This window comes from Arvicanthis niloticus, chromosome 16 (genome assembly GCF_011762505.2).
Source record: "Arvicanthis niloticus isolate mArvNil1 chromosome 16, mArvNil1.pat.X, whole genome shotgun sequence".
NCBI classification, from domain to species: Eukaryota; Metazoa; Chordata; class Mammalia; order Rodentia; family Muridae; genus Arvicanthis; species Arvicanthis niloticus.
Genome location: NC_047673.1, coordinates 60,412,195 through 60,429,408, shown reverse-complemented (window position 1 = coordinate 60,429,408; position 17,214 = coordinate 60,412,195). Strand labels below are relative to the sequence as shown.

At 50.5% G+C, this 17,214-nt stretch overlaps 1 protein-coding gene across 1 annotated transcript; it reads right to left on the bottom strand.

Annotated features, from left to right (window-relative positions):
* Positions 1–1,166: 1,166 nt before the first annotated feature.
* Positions 1,167–10,560, bottom strand: LOC117721663 (HAUS augmin-like complex subunit 8). The gene is given in 10 exon segments (XM_076914442.1): positions 1,167–1,703; positions 1,705–1,846; positions 3,435–3,618; positions 5,461–5,602; positions 6,153–6,311; positions 6,395–6,460; positions 6,755–6,867; positions 7,215–7,310; positions 8,103–8,178; positions 10,515–10,560. Coding segments are annotated over 8 exon segments (930 nt in total). The 5' UTR covers positions 7,297–7,310; positions 8,103–8,178; positions 10,515–10,560; the 3' UTR covers positions 1,167–1,661.
* Positions 10,561–17,214: the final 6,654 nt, after the last annotated feature.

The window sequence follows — 17,214 nt, the reverse complement described above, 5'->3', positions numbered from 1 at the left end:
GAAATTGAAACTGTTCCCTCAGTCACTGCAACATCCTCAATCCCTGATTTATTTCTTTTAGTTTGTTTATATAGCAGATTACTTTGATGAGTTTTTATAAACCAAACCATCACAGCATCCCTGGGATGAGGCCTACTTGATCATGATGGATGGTGGTTTTGATGTGTTCCTGCATTTAGTCTGCAAGTACTTTATCCAGTTGTTTTGTGGAGACTTCTCTACCTCAGTTCATAGAGCAGTGGACTGGAGTTGACAAATATATTTCATACATAGTTTTATAACTTTATCACTTATATATAACATATGTATATATGCTGAGCATGTAGGTCAGTGGTGGAGCACTTGTCATCTACAAGTGCTAGAGCACATGTGAGACTATAAAGGAACTGAGAACTGGGAACCTTCTTATTCCTGTTGGAACTGTAAATATGAAATAGTAGAGCCTCGAGCACCTGAATGTGCATAGAAGTTATAAAAGACAAAAGAGAGAAACCCAAAACAACACAGTGTGTTGAATGGGTGAACATAGTGGGGTGTATTAATACAATGGACTAGTATCTAGATATGAAAAGAGATATTGATAATATCCTACAACATGAATAAACATTACAAACATTAAACTCTGTGAAAGAATCCAAACACCAAAAAGGGGATATTTCTATATTTGATGATTCCATTCCTATTAAATACCCAGAATGAGCAGGGTGGTGATGGCCCATACCTTTAATCCCAGCACTCAGGGGGCAGAGGCATGTAGGTCTCTATGAGTTTGAGAACAGTCTGGTCTACAGAGCTAGGTTCAGGACATCCAAGGCTATACACACATACACACACACACACACACACACACACACACACACACACACTTTAAGCAGAAAAAAAGATACAGCTGCAAGCTGCCAGGAGCAGTCCCTGAAAGTCTTGCTCAAATACATTTGTCTGAGCAAATGTTATCAGGACGGCACTCCTTTTCCCTACCTAATCGTGTAATGCCAGGGCTAGAGAGCCCCAGCTTATACATACATACATACATACATACATACATACACACACACACACACACACACACACACACACACACACACACATACATACCATACCCTTGACTTGGGGGTTGCTCTCCTAACCTGCACAGTGGTAAGGACAGTGATCCGGGTCCAGGATCCTATAATAAAAACTCTTTGTTTATTACATTGGTATCCACAATTTCTGGCAGTCTCCTGGGGTTCCTCAGAACTGGGCATAACACCTGCAGTGATGTCAACTTACCCTAACAAAAGAATCCTGGGGGAGAAGGGGTCACTTGGTTCCCAGCCCAGGAAAAGCATCACCATTGTGGGAGTCTAGGATGCTGTTTAGCTAGTCACACACACACACAGTTAGCAGCGGGTAGAACAAATGCATCACACTGTATTCAGCTTGCTTTCTTCACTCAGTCTAGGACCCAAACCCAAGGGATGGTGCTGCCAAGACTGATGTGTCTTCCCACCTCAACGGCACCATCAAGACAAGAACCAAAGCAGACCAAAACCAAAGTGCACAAGCTTTTCAGAATACTGGACCACCAAACTTCCTTCAGTCCACAAGGAGGAGGCATGAGGAAACAAATGAGCAGAAGAGGCAGCTGGGGACGCTCCGGAAGCACTGGCTGCCTGAGGCAATCAAGGGTCAGGCCTGCTGTAATCCGTCCTGTCCTGGGTGGGGACTATGGTCCCTGCAGGCATCTGGACTGAAGTACCACTGGCTGCTGGTGAGGGTGGCCTCTGCCTCTTCCCAGACTTCCTGGTTTGTCAAAGCTGCTTCTTTACTGGCCTGGGAGGAAAGTTCCACCACCTGGCTGACAAGTCTGTGGACAGAGAAAAAGAAGGGACAATTTTGCCTGTAGACAAAACTCTAACAGAACTCTTAGGAAAAACTATTTTTAAAAAAACAACTATGTGTTTGTATGTGGTGCACAAAACACAGAGCTTGCCTGTGGAGGTCAACGGACAACTTACAGGGGTCTGTTCTCTCCTTCTATGTCAGTCCTGGGGACTGAACTTGACTTCAGGATTTATTTGCGGAGCCATCTCACAACCCTAAGTGCCTTTGGAGTTGTAAGGCAGGGTAGAATGCTTGAATTGGCTGCAAACTTGGTGGGCACGTGTATGTCCACATGTGCATGTGTGTGTCCATGTTGCTGGAGACAGATCCAGGATCTTGTACACGCTGAGTAAGAACTCTTGACTCTGAGTTTTCTCCATTCCCAGCCCTCCCTCTATTTACTTGTTGAGAAAGCAGCCAAGTTCCCCAGGCTGACCTTGAACTGATGATCCTCCTGCCTCAGTCCTCCAAGTAGCTGAGATGGCAGGCCTTTGCTGTCAGGCCTAGCAAGCAAGAGTCCTGTATATAGTCTCTCCATAATGCTAGCAGCAGCCAGCCTTGAATGCATGCCTTCATTCTGCCCCAGACTCCTGGGTATCTGGACCTCAGTGCCATGCCTTCCACACCCTCAACAGTGAGCAAAGTTTATGTGAGGAGACCTTGTTGGAGCAAACCCAAGAGGTGAGCCTCAGCCCATCACCTCATGGCCATGCCTTCTGTCTATCCCTTTATCCAATGGCCAGGTGTCCACAAGACTTTAGCAGGCTCTAGGTGACTGAGGGTATGAGCCACAGTGTGGATGCCGGGCGTGTCTGCTCTACCGCTCAGGATACAGACAAACCGTGTGCTGGCCAGACAGTGGGAGCAACACAAAGACCCCGCCTCCCAGGCCATGTGAGTGATGGCTGACCTACCCTATAGGACAGTGGTGGGTGTGGCATGCTTCAGAGTCCTGCAGAGTCCTTTAGGCATCCATTTCCTTAAATGCGTTTTACATCATGAGAGTAAACAGAGCAAGATTCTTTTGGAGTAGACAAATGGCTGAGTGGGTGAAGGTGCCAGCTGCCAATCCTGCCTGCTGACCTCATTTTGATCCCTGGGACCCACATAGTTGAAAGAGAGAACAGACTCTCAAGGCTGTCCTCTGCCCTCTACACTCATGCCCTGGCATCATGTATGTGTCCAAATACCCAAAGGGCTGGCTCTGGCTCTCTCTCTCTCTCTCTCTCTCTCTATATATATATATATATATATATATATATATATATATATATATATATATATCACACACACACACACACACACACACACACACACACACGCACGCACGTAGGCCCACAACAAATTGCAACCCACAATAGCTGGGTGTGGCAGTGTATGGCTGGTGTAACAGGATTCTGCAAGCTGAAGCAGGATTGCTCTAAGTTCAAAGCCAGACAGAACCAGCCTTCAACTGAGATACCAATGGGTGGGGTTCCATCCCCAGCGCCCCAATAGAAAAGAAAGGAGAGGATGGAGGCGCACAACAAAGGGAGTAGGGAGGAGGTTAGAGAGGGGGGCCAGCCCCACACCTGCCAAGCTCCAGGTCTTTCTCAGCGACCAAGCCCTTCAGTTCCTTCAGCCAACAGTTCAGCTGTGCACTGGCTCCAGGCTGCTGTGTGCTGGCTCCCTGCACCTGTGCACTGGCATCTGGGGAGCAGATGCTCAGATCACCCAGGAGCTGCAGGGTGGTCATCAGGGCTGGCTCCAGATCATCTGTGGAGACACAGGTCATTATTAGCAGGTCTCTGGTCCCCAAAGCAACGTTTATGTGTGTTGTGTTGGGGTTGGGATTGGAGTTGAGGTTGGTGTTAGTGGTTGAGTTGGTGGTTCTTCTCTTACATTCCAGAGATAAAGGGGAAAGGGAGAGAGGCACTTCAGCAGAGATCTCACTTGTCCCTGCAAGTGTGAATGCCAAGTCACAGGCTGGAAAGTGAATGCCCAGGGCTGGGGTGCACAGGAAACACCTGCACAGACAGCTGCCCAGGAGGGCTCCCTGTGGGCCAAGGGATCTGAGGCTCCAGGCTGCCAGTTGCTCTCCTGTTCTCTCTCATCCTCTGTTCATACAATGGTCCTTGTCCTTCCTGGCCTCCTGTTACAAAGTACCAAGCTTCTGGCACCCGCAACAGCTGTGGGTGTTGATGCTCTGAATGCCACGAGTGTCCCAGGCTCAGGCCTGCACTACGCATGCAACCAAACACAGGCCAAGAGGGTTGAAACCCCCATTCCCTGCACGTGTCTGCAGTACATACAGCCTGCTGTTCTGTCTTCACCCTGGCAGTCAGTGTAGAGGCCAGTGATGGGTGCAGCAAGTCAGCTACGGGGAGTTTAGTTTATGGAGGATGTCTGCAGGTTCCAGGTCAACACTGCCCTTTTTTGGAGCCAGGCTCTCAATTCGTAGCTCAGGCTAACCTGGATCTCTCAACCTCCCAAGTGTTGAAACGATAGCTGTAGGCCACTGTACCTTTTATGGGTTGTTGTGCAGCCCAGGCTGGACTCTAACTACTGAGCTCTAGTGATCCCCTCCCGCCTCAACCCCAAGAGCTGGGGTTTCAGACATACACCTGTGCCCAGTCCCACTCTGCTACTTGTAGAAGAAACTTGAGGGTCCACAGCTTCAGTTGTCCTTAGGGGTCCTGACAGCAACCTCCAGACATGAGGGTAAGCAAACACTATGCAGCTAAACCATCCTCCTCAGGTGGGCTGCTCCAGAGAATCACCAAAGTGCATGGAGCCCACTGGTCTACCAGTGACTCCTCACCAACACCCCTGTAGCAGAATAGTTCTCCCACTACTTTGTATAAAGCTCGGGGATTGGGCCCTATGAGAGGTAGGCGGAGTGAGGAGTCAGAAGGAGGAGGAAGAGGAGGAAGAGGAGGAGCTAGGAGCAGGAGGAGGAGAGACGTAGGAGCCATGGAGGACCACGCATGTATCAAGAGCAGTCCTGGGTAACAACTTAGATCTAGGTTAGTTAATTGGGTAACACTTCCAATTCTGTGGTAAATTGGTAATTGAGCATTACCAAACATATAAAGCCATTGGATAAGCGTTAGAGTCTCATTTCTACTGGGTACCGTGTGGATGGCGGGACGATCTGGGCTCAGCCAAGCATTGTGGAGACAGTGTGGTAGATTGGCAGAGCCATCTCCCACGCTGCTGTCTCATGGGTGCCAGGGCCAGTGCTTCTGGCCTGTCTGAGCCAGCAGCCTGAGCCGAGGAGCAGCAGCCGAGCAGCAGCGGGGAGCTTGTGGCCTCAGGCCTTGCATAGTTGGGAACATGTCAGCCCCATAACTCAAGACAGATCGGGTGCTGCCGCTTTAAATTTTAACCGTAACACACCCCTACCCCACTAGTAGGGCCCAGGGCTCAGAACCAGTTCAGAAACCCCTTCCCCCAAGTGCCTTCCAGCTGTGAGGTCAGCAGCCCAGGTACAGAATCTCTTACTCAGTTGCCAATGTCCACAAGTGAGGACGTGGGTTCTGATACCACACGAGAGCTGAGGCACCGATGATGTCACATGTGGACCTTGGGGCTCCTTCCTGTCATGGAGATGCCTACCTAGGAGCTCCTGCCCACTTCCTTCCATGTGGACAGCCTGTGTGGGCAGCTCGTGTCGCGTGGTGTCCAGGGCTCTGCCCAGTGTCTTGTATTCCTCTTTGAAGCACTCTAACACAGGCTGAAGAGGGCTTAGCACTTCAATCTGCAGATGGGAGGGGACACTGATAAGACACGATGTGCTCACCCCCACAGAGAGGGACTATCTGAGAGTTGGAATAGGCCTCGATTATGCTAAGCCCTGCTCTGGTACTGCATGTCTCCAGCCTCATGGACCAGCCTGTCCAGGCAATGCCTCCACAAGATCCACTGTAAAGCATTTTCTCAATTACTGAGCGGGGAGGTCCCAGCCCACTGTGCATGGTGCCATCCCTAGGCTGATGGTCCTGGGTTCTATAAGAAAGCAGGCCGAGCAAGCCATGGGGCACAATCCAGAAAGCAGGACTTCTTCATGGCCTCTCCATCAGCTCCTGCCTCCAGGTTCCTGCCCTGTGTGAGTTCCTGTCCTGACCTCCTTCAGTGATGAACAGTGATATGGAAGTGTAAGTCAGATAGACCCTTTCCTCTCCAACTTCCTAACACAGCATCATGCTGACACCAGGAGCCTGAGCAGAGTGCTCAGAGTGCAAATGGTATCACCCTGATTCTCCCTCCCTCGTGTCCCCTGGGGGCTTCAGGAGCATGCTCAGATCCACCTGGGCATCAAGGGCAGCGGCCAGCTCCTGCTGTTTCTGTCGGAGAAGCAGCTGGCGCCGCAGCTCCAGTGCCTGCCTCTGCAGCCTCTCCTTCTCATGGCACATGGCTGCCAAGTCCTTCTCTGCCTTCTCCTCCAGCACAGCCAGGTTGTTCTCCATCTGTGTGCACAAGACTGACTCAAGTAGGGTGGGGAGATGACAGAAGACACACACAGGTGCTCATGAGGCTGAGCTATGCTCACCTTCACAGACAGCAGGGTCATCAGCAGCGTCTGCGACTCCATCATGTCCATGGTCTCCTGCAGATCCTGCAGGGGTCCAGCTCTTCAGTTCCCAGTGGACCTGTCTCTACCCATGGCAGCACCCCCACTTCTGTGTGCTTTATAAGTTCAAATAGAACATGACTGCAGGGCTGGGATGGAGCCATGTTCATCTTGCCTGAGATACAATTATGGGTGTTTCTGCTCACTATGTGGGCACGCTGACCTGAGCAAGGACCCATGGGCACCACTAACCTGGTCTCCACCCAGGAGGACCAGTTGCATCTGCCCCTGGAGCCCTGGGTACAGAGAGTGAGACCTGCTCTCTGCCCCCACGCTCACCCATCTCTTCTTTCGAAGGACTCCTGTTTTGTCACAGCTAGCGAACAACGTGGACTTAGCTTTGTCTGTCATTTCCCTGTCAAGCCGGGAAGCCTTCCTGGACATGATTTTATCTGAAATAAAGACCATTTCATTTATTTTAAAAGAATGTTTTCCACTTGGTTTTTGAAGAGGTAGCCCAGGCTGGCCTAAGACTCAATCCTCCTGCCCCAGCACTGCCTAGGACCTTCACTGCAGCTGCCACCCCACCTGGGACCTACACCTGCTGCCACCACCTACCTGGCAGGAGATCAGACCTGCATGGAAAGCTGGGAGCACATTGAGACTCACAGTCCCAGGCTTGGTGTGCATGAAAGGGACCTGCTGCTCTCAGAGTGAATCAACCTGGGATAGCAACAGAGCCATCCAAGGTTGGGGACCATCCTTGCAAGCTTCGCCCTAAAATAAAGAAACCACTTACCATCGATGGCAGAGAAGTCCAGGTCTGGCGGGTTTATGCCATGCCCTTCCAGCATGGTAGACTGCAGGCTGCCCGTGCCCATCACTTGGCTCTCTTCTGCCCAAAGAATGTTAGGGTCAGTGCATTGAGCAGTGTGGCAGAGGCCACACCCCTCAGGACTGCTTGAGGCCCCCAGGACTATTTCTCTCAGGTGTGTGCATGCTGGATCCTCATGGACCCTGAGAGCTCTGCAGCTGAGTTGAAACAGTATCTGAGCCATCTCAATGAATGCACACGTTTGGTTCTGGAGTGGTGCCTCTTCCTTGTGACTTTTGGTGGGTGGAGCCACAGCTGTTGTTTGAAATTTTGGTGAACAGGACGCATCTGGCCAAGTCAGCAGTATCAAAGCTGAGCAACCAATCTTTTATATTTCATTTTGTCATTGCTGGTAGTTGTTCCTGGTGCCACAGCACATGGCTGGCCTCAGTCTCCCCATGTGGCCAAAGACCCTGAACTGATCTTGCCTCCACTGCCCAAGTGCCACTGGGCTGTCATTTCTGCAGAACCCCTAAGCAATAAGGCAAGCAGCAGCTCCTGGCCATTCCCTCCCTGCTCTCTGGATCTGCAAGTAGTTCTGTGGACAAATGGCTGTGCCCTCAGACACTCTGCCCCATGCTCCCTTAATAAACACTTGAACCACGTCCTTTCTGACAGAGACCCCATGATGGCCAGTTTTCAATCTGACACAATCTATAATCACCTGGGAAGTGAGGGACTGTGCCCAGACTGGCCTATGGGCATGACTATGTGTGGTTGTCTTCATTGCTCTGGGGGATGCCTGGCAGCCTCTTTCCTGATCCTAGAGTCCCTATACCTAGCCACTTGTCCCCCTCCACAGCCAGGCCTCACCTCTGCTTCTGCTCCTAGGCACTGTGCTGGCCTTCCTTCCCTCAGGTGGCTTCTCTCCTTTGGCTGCTACAGAAACCTGTTATGGGAACAGAGAGTTATGAGGTCAAGCCATCTTCCCTCTGGTGTTCTTTCTCAGAGGCCATGGGGATACTTAAGAGTTTTATGTATACAGGACACACAGTTTGTTAAGCAGGGGACAAGCACAGGCATCAGACACAGGAAACTAATAGCACGTCTACTGGACCTCCTTCAACACCTAAGGCATCTCTTGAGGCCTGTGCTGTGCTGAGGCCTGGAGACCAACTTCCTGTAATGTTCCCAGGATGACTATACATATTACTACACTGCCATAAACCCTCAAAGCTTACAAACAGCAACAGGACTACCACAAGGAACGGTGCTATGTTGACAGTTACCACAGATCAGCAAGAAGAAGCATGGTGGGGGTGGTGCTGTGGTTCACGCCCTTCTCCTTCATCACTAGGGCAGGTGAGCCTCTGAAGAAAACAAGGAGGCAGCAGGATGGAAAAGTAAAACCCACTCCTTGCAGAAAACACCCAGCATATTCACACTGGAGTAGAGAAGTTTGCCAAAAATGAGGGTTACTCTGAGCATCCATCAGCAGTGGCCCTGGCTGTTTAGGCCAGCGTCAGAGCCAGCAGTCTCCAGGCAGGTGCCAGCCAGACCCTCAAGGTCATGAAGAGCATCAACCATGAAGACGAGAACATAAGCTCTGCTCCTTGCCTGCCTGGCAGCCAGACGTGTGTCAGCCCCAGCCATGCTCTGCAGCTCCTGCTGGGTCTTGAGATGCTGAGAGCTCATTAAGACCCTGTCACAGAATGAAGATACCTGATATTTCACTCTGGCATCCACATGTGTATGCATGGTTGCACACGCTGGCAGAGTCTCACACACACACACACACACACACACACACACACACACACACACACACTCCTGGTCAAGCTTTGCAGCAGAAGGATCTCTGTGACTCTTAAGCCTGTCCAGCCTAGTTTGTGAACCACAGGTTCTGTGTGAGAGCTTGTTTGCAGACAAGACAGAGAGTGACTGAGGAAGGCTGCTGGTGTTCATCCCTGGCCTGCATGTGCACACACACAGACACATGTACACACGCACACAGGCCAAGTACCTCTCATCAAAAACCTGAAATCTGAAAACACTGAACTTCAGATCCAGGCATTGGTTCTCCTGTCCTACACCTTCACTCAGGACATGGACATGAGGCCCTCCAAGAATCCTCAGCCACTGAGAGAATGCACCACTGGCCCAGCCCTTCTGAGATCCACTCTGCCCCAGGAGAAAACAGCAGGTGTTATTATGAGAACACAGATACTCAAGACTCCAGCCAGATGCAGGGACCACATGCTGGGGTGGGAGAGGCTCAGAGCATCAGGGTTCTTGAACCAAACATCACATGTGAACACACAGGGGCGCTGTGGCTAAGCCTTCAAGGCATCTTCAGCAGCAGCCTAAATGGACCAGGGATGACTATCTTTGGGAATCCGCCTGTAGGGTGATGTGAGAATCTCTTCCCTCCGGCTTGGTCTCCAGATGCTGCCCCAGGAACCCTTGAACCCCCACCACTCTTCTCAGGGCACAGTCCAGGCTGAACATATAACACTCTGATTATAAACTGACCTTGACAGATAATCTGAAACCTGAAGACCAGAGGCCCAAAGGCCTGCACTGCAGGGGTGAGGTGTCACTACAGGGATGACCACACACTGCAAAGGTGAGGCATCACTACAAGGATGACCACACACTGCAGGGGTGACCACACACTGCAGGGATGACCACACACTGCAGGGGCAAGGCGTCACTGCAGGGATGACCAAGAAGCTGACAGAGCTCCTCAGGGGACTCCCTGTCCTGAATGTGCTTTCCTTCTAGGAGAGCACTGCAGCTTTCAGGGTGCTGGAGGACTGTGTGGGGCAGCAGGAAAAACTGCTAACCTTGTTATCCACAGCTGAAAATATCACACAGGACATTGCAGAAGTGAACACTACCTAAGTGGGACCTTTCACAGCATTCTGGGTAGGATGGCAAAATGTCTCATGACAGTTTTGCCTGTGATCCACACCAAATGCCTGCTGTCCTTGCCAGTCCGTTAAGAGCTACCTGGCTTATTGAGGATGGTCCTGAAAAACAGGCTGGACAAAATAGAGGCCCCGAAAGCAAGAGAGGCAATGAAGAGGTGCAGGGGCGGTAGACCATGGAGACTGGTGTATGCTGATGCTACACTCACCAGACTTGTCACTGTGTCCAAGCCTGGATGTCGCAAAGGCACCTGGCAAAGGCCCCAAAGGTATCCTCCAGGATCGGACTCTGGCAGCCCATATGCCCTTCACCTCACCCACTCATGGTGGCTCTAGGAGTAAAGGATTTTATTACCTTTTTCTTGTCATAATTCAGGTACCGGGACTCGACCACTCTTCCTCCTGCAGGAGACACAGTATTTGACATAGAACATGAATGCTGCACCAGGAAGACCCAGAGTGTGACCAGGACCCTACAATGAAGAGCAGGACTGGCCCTTCATGCTCAATGACAGGAAAAGCGCCCAGCCTTCTGTTCCCTGCACACTGGCTCCTTCAGCTTTCCAGGTGTGCACACGGAAGCTACTGCATAGAGTGACCTTCACTTAGTGTTTATAAGACATTTACAGAACTCCTCTTGTACGCAGGTCCTTGGACGAGGAGCAAGCATCAAGGCATCAAGTAGAATCAAATACAGAAACATTCTAGAAAGTGAAAGCCAGGGGCCAGTGAGATGGCTCACTGGCTAGAGGACTTGTCACCAAGCTTGATGACCTCAATTCCATGCACAGGACCAAGATGGAAGGAGAGAAATTACTCCCAAGCCCTATCTTCGGACCTCAGTCTTGTGTGCCATGGCAGCCCCATCCCCCTTCAAGTAAATAAGTGTAACTTTTTAAAAAAGATACAGGAGAATTGGCTCATTGGTCAAGTGCTTGCTGCTCCTGCAGAGGACCAGAGTTTAGCATCCACAAAGAGGCTCACAACCATCTGCAGCGTCAGTTCTAGGGTATTTAATGTCCTCTCTTAGGCTCACCACCATCTGTGACATCGGTTCTAGGGGTCCCATGACCTCTCTAGCCCTAGAGCAGCTGTGCATAGGCACCCCTCACTCACCATGAAACAAACCTCAACAACAAAACATCAGACACTTTCTTGGATCAGCCCCTTCCTTGGGGAGTCTTGTCTGTTCTGTGCTTCAACTCTAGGAAGCTTGGCCTTGTTTTTCCCACCTTCTTATTCTTTATATCAGCAGAGGAAAAAAAAAAAAAAAAGACCATTCCTGGAACCCTAGAAGAAACTGCCATGACGTCACTGCCATGTTGGCATGGATTTGGGGATCTCTCCCAAGGTCCAGCTAAGGTGTCTAGAGCACAGCAGAAGGATAGGAAGGGCCAAGTGAGTTTGCCCAGAGCTTGCAACCAGGAAAAGGCTTGGAAAACACAGGCCACATGTGGGACTCTGACCCTGGTTCAGTTCAACACTCTTGAGCCTGCTGCTAAAACAGACACACTGCCTGAGTGCCCCGGCCAGATCTCAGGGCCTGATTGCCAACCACTGAATACTCTAGATCACTCTTCTCAGCTGGACCTTGTTCCTCTCCACCTCAGCCACCCAAGCTTTGCAAGAAATTAAACTACCTGCTTAAAAACAACAACCTGAAGGCAAGAGGAACCTTCAGCAGCCCAGGAACAGGGAAGCCAGTGCACACAGCTCCTGTTCCTGCATGCTCAGTCCCTGCATGAGCCATGGCTGCCTCTTCCCTTCAGGGGTGGGGACGGTTATGCCCACAAACTTTCCTCTTCCTCCAATTCCTGCCTTGACCATGGGTAGGACCCTCAGGAGACTCAGTCAGGTGCAGGCCTCCTCAGACTTTGGCTTCCTTTGGTGGCTGCTGAGCTTGGGCCTCTGGCTTGGCCCAATATAGGACCAGCAAGACCCACCTCTGCCCGGCCTCACCCATCCCACATCGTGGGCCCTGCTTCACTCACAGGGGCATTCTTTTCCCACCACTCTACAGTCCCTCCCTCATCCCTAATTCCCCTCGCCTCCTAGGCCCAGCCCTTCAGTCTCTGATGGAGACTGTCCGGGAAGGACAGGACTCCCTCCCCTGAGATCCTCTCCTACCCCATGCTGCTGAACCCCTTGATGTCCCCTGGGCTCTGGGGACTCTGTCCTTGGGCTGCCCCAGCTCTACAGACACAGCCTGCTGCTCCCCTTCCCCTCATCCCACTTCCTAGCTCTGCTTCACACAAACACTCTAAGATCTCTGCACTGCTTGCCTGTCCTCCTTTGGTCCCTGTCTGTCCTCCAGAAGCTCTGCCGCACTCTCTCACCACAGCAGGACCCCACCAAGACACTGCTTCTGAACCCAGCAGCCACCAGCAGCCCAGGTCATGAGGCCACCAGCAGCTTTGGGCCCAGGACTCAGGGCTCCTTCCTCCTTCAGGGTCCTTCAGGCCCTAGGTCTCAGAGCCCCTTGGCACCCCAAGCCCTTTCTCTTATTGCTAACCAGCAGCTGCCCTATCTGAACAACCTGGGCCTCACTGGGTTTCTGATGTGGCTCTACCTGCAGGGCTGGGGATGTCTACATGCTAGGCATGCTGCTGCAACTGGACACGCAGGTAATGCCTGGCTGTGTTGCCCAGGCTGGCCTCACACTCCTGGTCTCAGGAGGCTCTCCAGTCTAAGCCTCTCAAGTGCTGGGATGACAGGTATGTGCCACTATGCCAGCTAGGAAACTTCAGGTTTGATGAAAGATAGGGATCTGTGGTCCTGGTTACTTTCAACAGTGGGGGACACCAAAGTTCTGAGCATCCTGTCATCTTGAACTAACAGTCCAAGTGCTTCACACAAGCACCATGAGATCTCTGCACTGCTTGCCTGTTCTCCTTTGGTCCCTGTCTGCAGTCACCTTGTAGCAGGATATTTTTCCCGCCAGTTGGAGGAGCTAAGGTGGGAGGAGTAAGGAGAAGGAAGAGGAAGAGTTAGGGAAAAGAGGAGGGGAGGGACATGAAAGTGGACATGCGCTGAGCGGTGGTGGCACACGCCTTTAATCCCAGCACTTGGGAGGCAGAGGCAGGTGGATTTCTGAGTTCGAGGCCAGCCTGGTCTACAGAGTGAGTTCCAGGACAGCCAGGGCTACACAGAGAAACCCTGTCTTGAAAAACCAAAAAAAAAAAAAAAGAAAAGAAAAGAAAGAAAGAAAGAAAAGAAAGTGGACTTGCCCCTGTCTCTAGCAGTCAAAGGTAGTTGGTATATCTAGGTTAGGTATTGGGTTACACCTCTGATTGTGTGGGCATCTTGTTATTGAGCATTACCAAATATATAAAGCCTTTGGATAATCTAAGCATTAGAATCTCATTCCTACCGGGCCTGAGTGGATGGCGGGATGGTCTGGGCTCAGCCCAGCCTTGTGGAGACAGTGTGAAGATTGGCAGAGCCATCTCCCACACTGGCATCTGGTTGGTGCCAGGGCCAGTGTTTCTGGCTGGCTGTTTCTAGCTGTGGCGCGCCTGGCCTCTGGCCGCTTCTCGCTGTGCAGCGCTTGGCTCCAGGCTGTGGAGCATGGCGGCATGAGCTAAGCAGAGCCGCCACTACACAGATAGTCAGCTCGTACAGCTGCCTTCATTAAATAACCAACACAACATCACCTAACAGTGGGGGGAGGGGGTCTCCATGAAGATGGTGTCACCCTGAGGACATGGCTAAATTAATGAAACCAGGCAGCATGCAAACATACCAGAGGTTACAAACAAGACTACCTGGATGGGGCCACTAAGTGATAGGGCGCTACTTTGGCATGGAGAGGGCCCAAGTTCCATCCCTGCCATCTTAATAAACAAGCAAACCTACATCTGCTGGGGATGTAGCTCAGTGGTTAGGCACTTGCCTAGCATATGTGAGGTCCTGGGCTCCATCCCTAGGACTAAACCCCCATCCCCTACCCCAACCCACCAGGTTCAGGGGTCACTCAACCCTGAGGGCTTGAGTCTGATCCTCTATGGTACAAAAAGAGAAAACACTCCCTGCGATGTGCTTGACCCCCACATGTATGCCGTGTGCCCCAACCCCTGCCCAGAGTATAATTAAGAAAAGCAAGAGAAAGGGGTTCATGAGCACTTGCTGCCCTTGCAGGAGACCTGAATTTGCTTCCCAGCACCCACACCGGGTGGCTCAGCAGCTTTCAGGGAACTGGATATGGGCCCTGTGCCACCAGCACCGTCCAGACTGGGGAATGCAGGCCTGTCTTGAGAGCCTGTTGCCATGGCAAAAGAGACTCCAACTCTCCAGAGGACCACTGCAGTCAAATGACACCTCAGTGATGAAAATTACCAGTCCCCAAAGGCATGCCACTGATCAGAGAAAGCTTCAGACTTGTTTCTGTGACCTCCCTGTCCCCCTCCCCAATAACACAACCCTTTCATGAACTAGACGGCAACAGGAAGCAAGAAGAGCAGGACTTTAGTGGCCACAAAAGAAATTCAGCTTGTAAGGTCCTTGTAGCCAAGCTCAATGACCCAGTTCAGTGCCTGGGACCACGCGTGGTAGGACACAGTGACTCCCATGGTCTGTCTTCTACCTTCTACACTCATGCTATGGCATGCACACCCCTCCAATGAGATGAATACACATGGAATAATAAAATTAAACAGAAATATTAATGAAGACAAAACAGACAGACACTTCCTTAAAGGACCCTGGCAGCCCTCACCTTGCACTCTCCTTCCCTTTGTCTTGGGAACAGCACGAGTACCAGCGGCTGCAGGCTTCCTGCAAGAAAGAGGAGAGAGATATGCCGTTCATCCAGCTGGAGTTGTACAAAGACCAGAGCCTCCTGCCTCCTTCTACAGTGGGAGCTGGGTCCTAGGTGAGGGCTGCTCCCAGGACAGCCTCCACAGGAAGAATACTACCTCCCTCACACCTTCATGGAAGTCAGAACACTGGCTATGGGCTTCCCTCACTCCTATGATGCCGCTGGGTGACTCAGAGCCTCTTAGGACAGAGAGAAACCAGAGCTTCCCCCCAGGGCAAGATCCCTGTCTTATCAGGTTGGTGTGCTAACAGCCAGACTGGTGTGAGGGCTTAGGGATGGGACAGAGGATTTGACAAGGCCACTTGTAGCACAGGGGCTAGGTGGATGATGGGAGGAAAGCTCCAGTCATAAGGATGAGGTAGCAGGCTAGGGTAAGGGACTATCACACAGCATTCTCTGCAAAGGGTCAGCTTTCTAGGCTGCCCAGTCACTATGACCAGCAACTATTCAGCTTTGCCATTCTAGTGCCGAGGTTGACACAATGGATGGACCATGTGGCAACAAAACACTTTACTGACTTAGCAAATCAGGGGTCACACAATGTTCATGTATCACAGAATAGTTGTATTTTTTTTAAACAAACGGATTTTTTTAAGATTTATCTTATTCATATGAGTACACTATACCTGTCTTCAAACACACCAGAAGAGGGCATCAGATCCCACTAGAGATGGTTGTGAGGCACCATGTGGTTGCTGGGAATTGAACTCGGGTCCTCTGGCAGAGCAGTCAGTGCTCTTAACTGCTGAGCCATCTCTCTAGCCCCATCCTTCAGACTCTTAGGAAGCAAACACCCATGGGTGTGGAGCTCTCATAGTGAACCAAGGCTAAAAGAGAGTGCAGCAAACAGTTCTAGAGCTCCTGAGGCCTAGGAAAAGGTCTGCGTTGGGACTAAAGTCATACTACCATGTAGGGTCACGTTTTTTCCTTTAAAAAAAAAAAAAAACAAACAAGGCTGGGTAGTGGAGGCACACGCCTTTGATCCCAACACTTGGGAGGCAGAGGCAGGAAGAGCTCTGTTAATTCAAGGCCAGCCTGGTCTACAGAGCTCTGGGTCAGCTACACAAAAGAAACACTGTCTCCAAGGGAAAAAGAAAGAAGAAAAGAAGGAAGTATTTTAATATTAAGTATACAAAGAGATGCCTGCATGTGTATACGTGCATCATCATATTAAATATAGTTGCAGTGGCACCGGTTCCTTCCAGTCTGTGCCGGTGCCCTGAGCAGACCTTGGGCTCACAGCCAGTTCTGCACCCAATCCCACAATACCCAGAGGAAGCTGGACTTCCAGAAGCTCTAAAATGCCCAGGAACATAGGACCATAGAATCACAGGATCTCAGAAGCTTGGTCACAGCAGGATTTTAGGATCCCAGAGGCAGCCTGACTCCCAGGAGCTCTTACACCCAGGATCTTAGGATCACACAATCACAGAGATAGCTAGACTCTGAGGAGTTCTGACACAACCACGATAACAGGAGAGACAGGCTCCAGTTAGAGACAGTGAGTGCAGGTAGCACTAGAGATAACCAATGGCAAAAGGCAAGCAGAAGAACATAAGCAACAGAAACCAAGGTTACCTGGCATCATCAGAACCCAGTTCTCCCACCATAGCAAGTCCTGGATATCCCATCACGCCAAAAAATTCTGATTTAAAATCACTTCTCATGATGATGATAGAGGGCTTTAAGGACATAAACAACTCTCTTAAAGAAATACAGAAGAACAAGGTAAACAGGTAAAGTCCTTAAAGAGGCAACACAAAAATCCCTTAAAGAATTACAAGAAAACACAACCAAACAGGTGAAGAAATTAAACAAAACCATCAAGGATCTAAAAATGGAAGTAGAAACAATAAAGAGATGGAAAAGGGAGGCTACCCTGGAGATAGAAAACCTAGGAAAGAAATAAGGAGTCATAGTTGCAGAATACAAAAGATAGAAGAGAGAATCTCAGGTGCAGAAGATACCATAGAAAATATTGACACAACAGTCAAAGAAAATGCAAGATGCAAAAAGCCCCTAACACAAAACATCCAGAAAATCCGGGCTACAATGAGAAGACCAAACCTAAGGATAATAGGTATAGATGAAGGTGAAGATTCCCAACTTAAAGGGCCAGTAAATATCTTCAACAAAATTATAGAAGAAAACTTCCCTAACCTGAAGAGACGCCCAGAAACATACAAGAAGCCTAGAGAACTCCAAGTAAACTAGACCAGAAAGGAAATTCCTCCCGTCA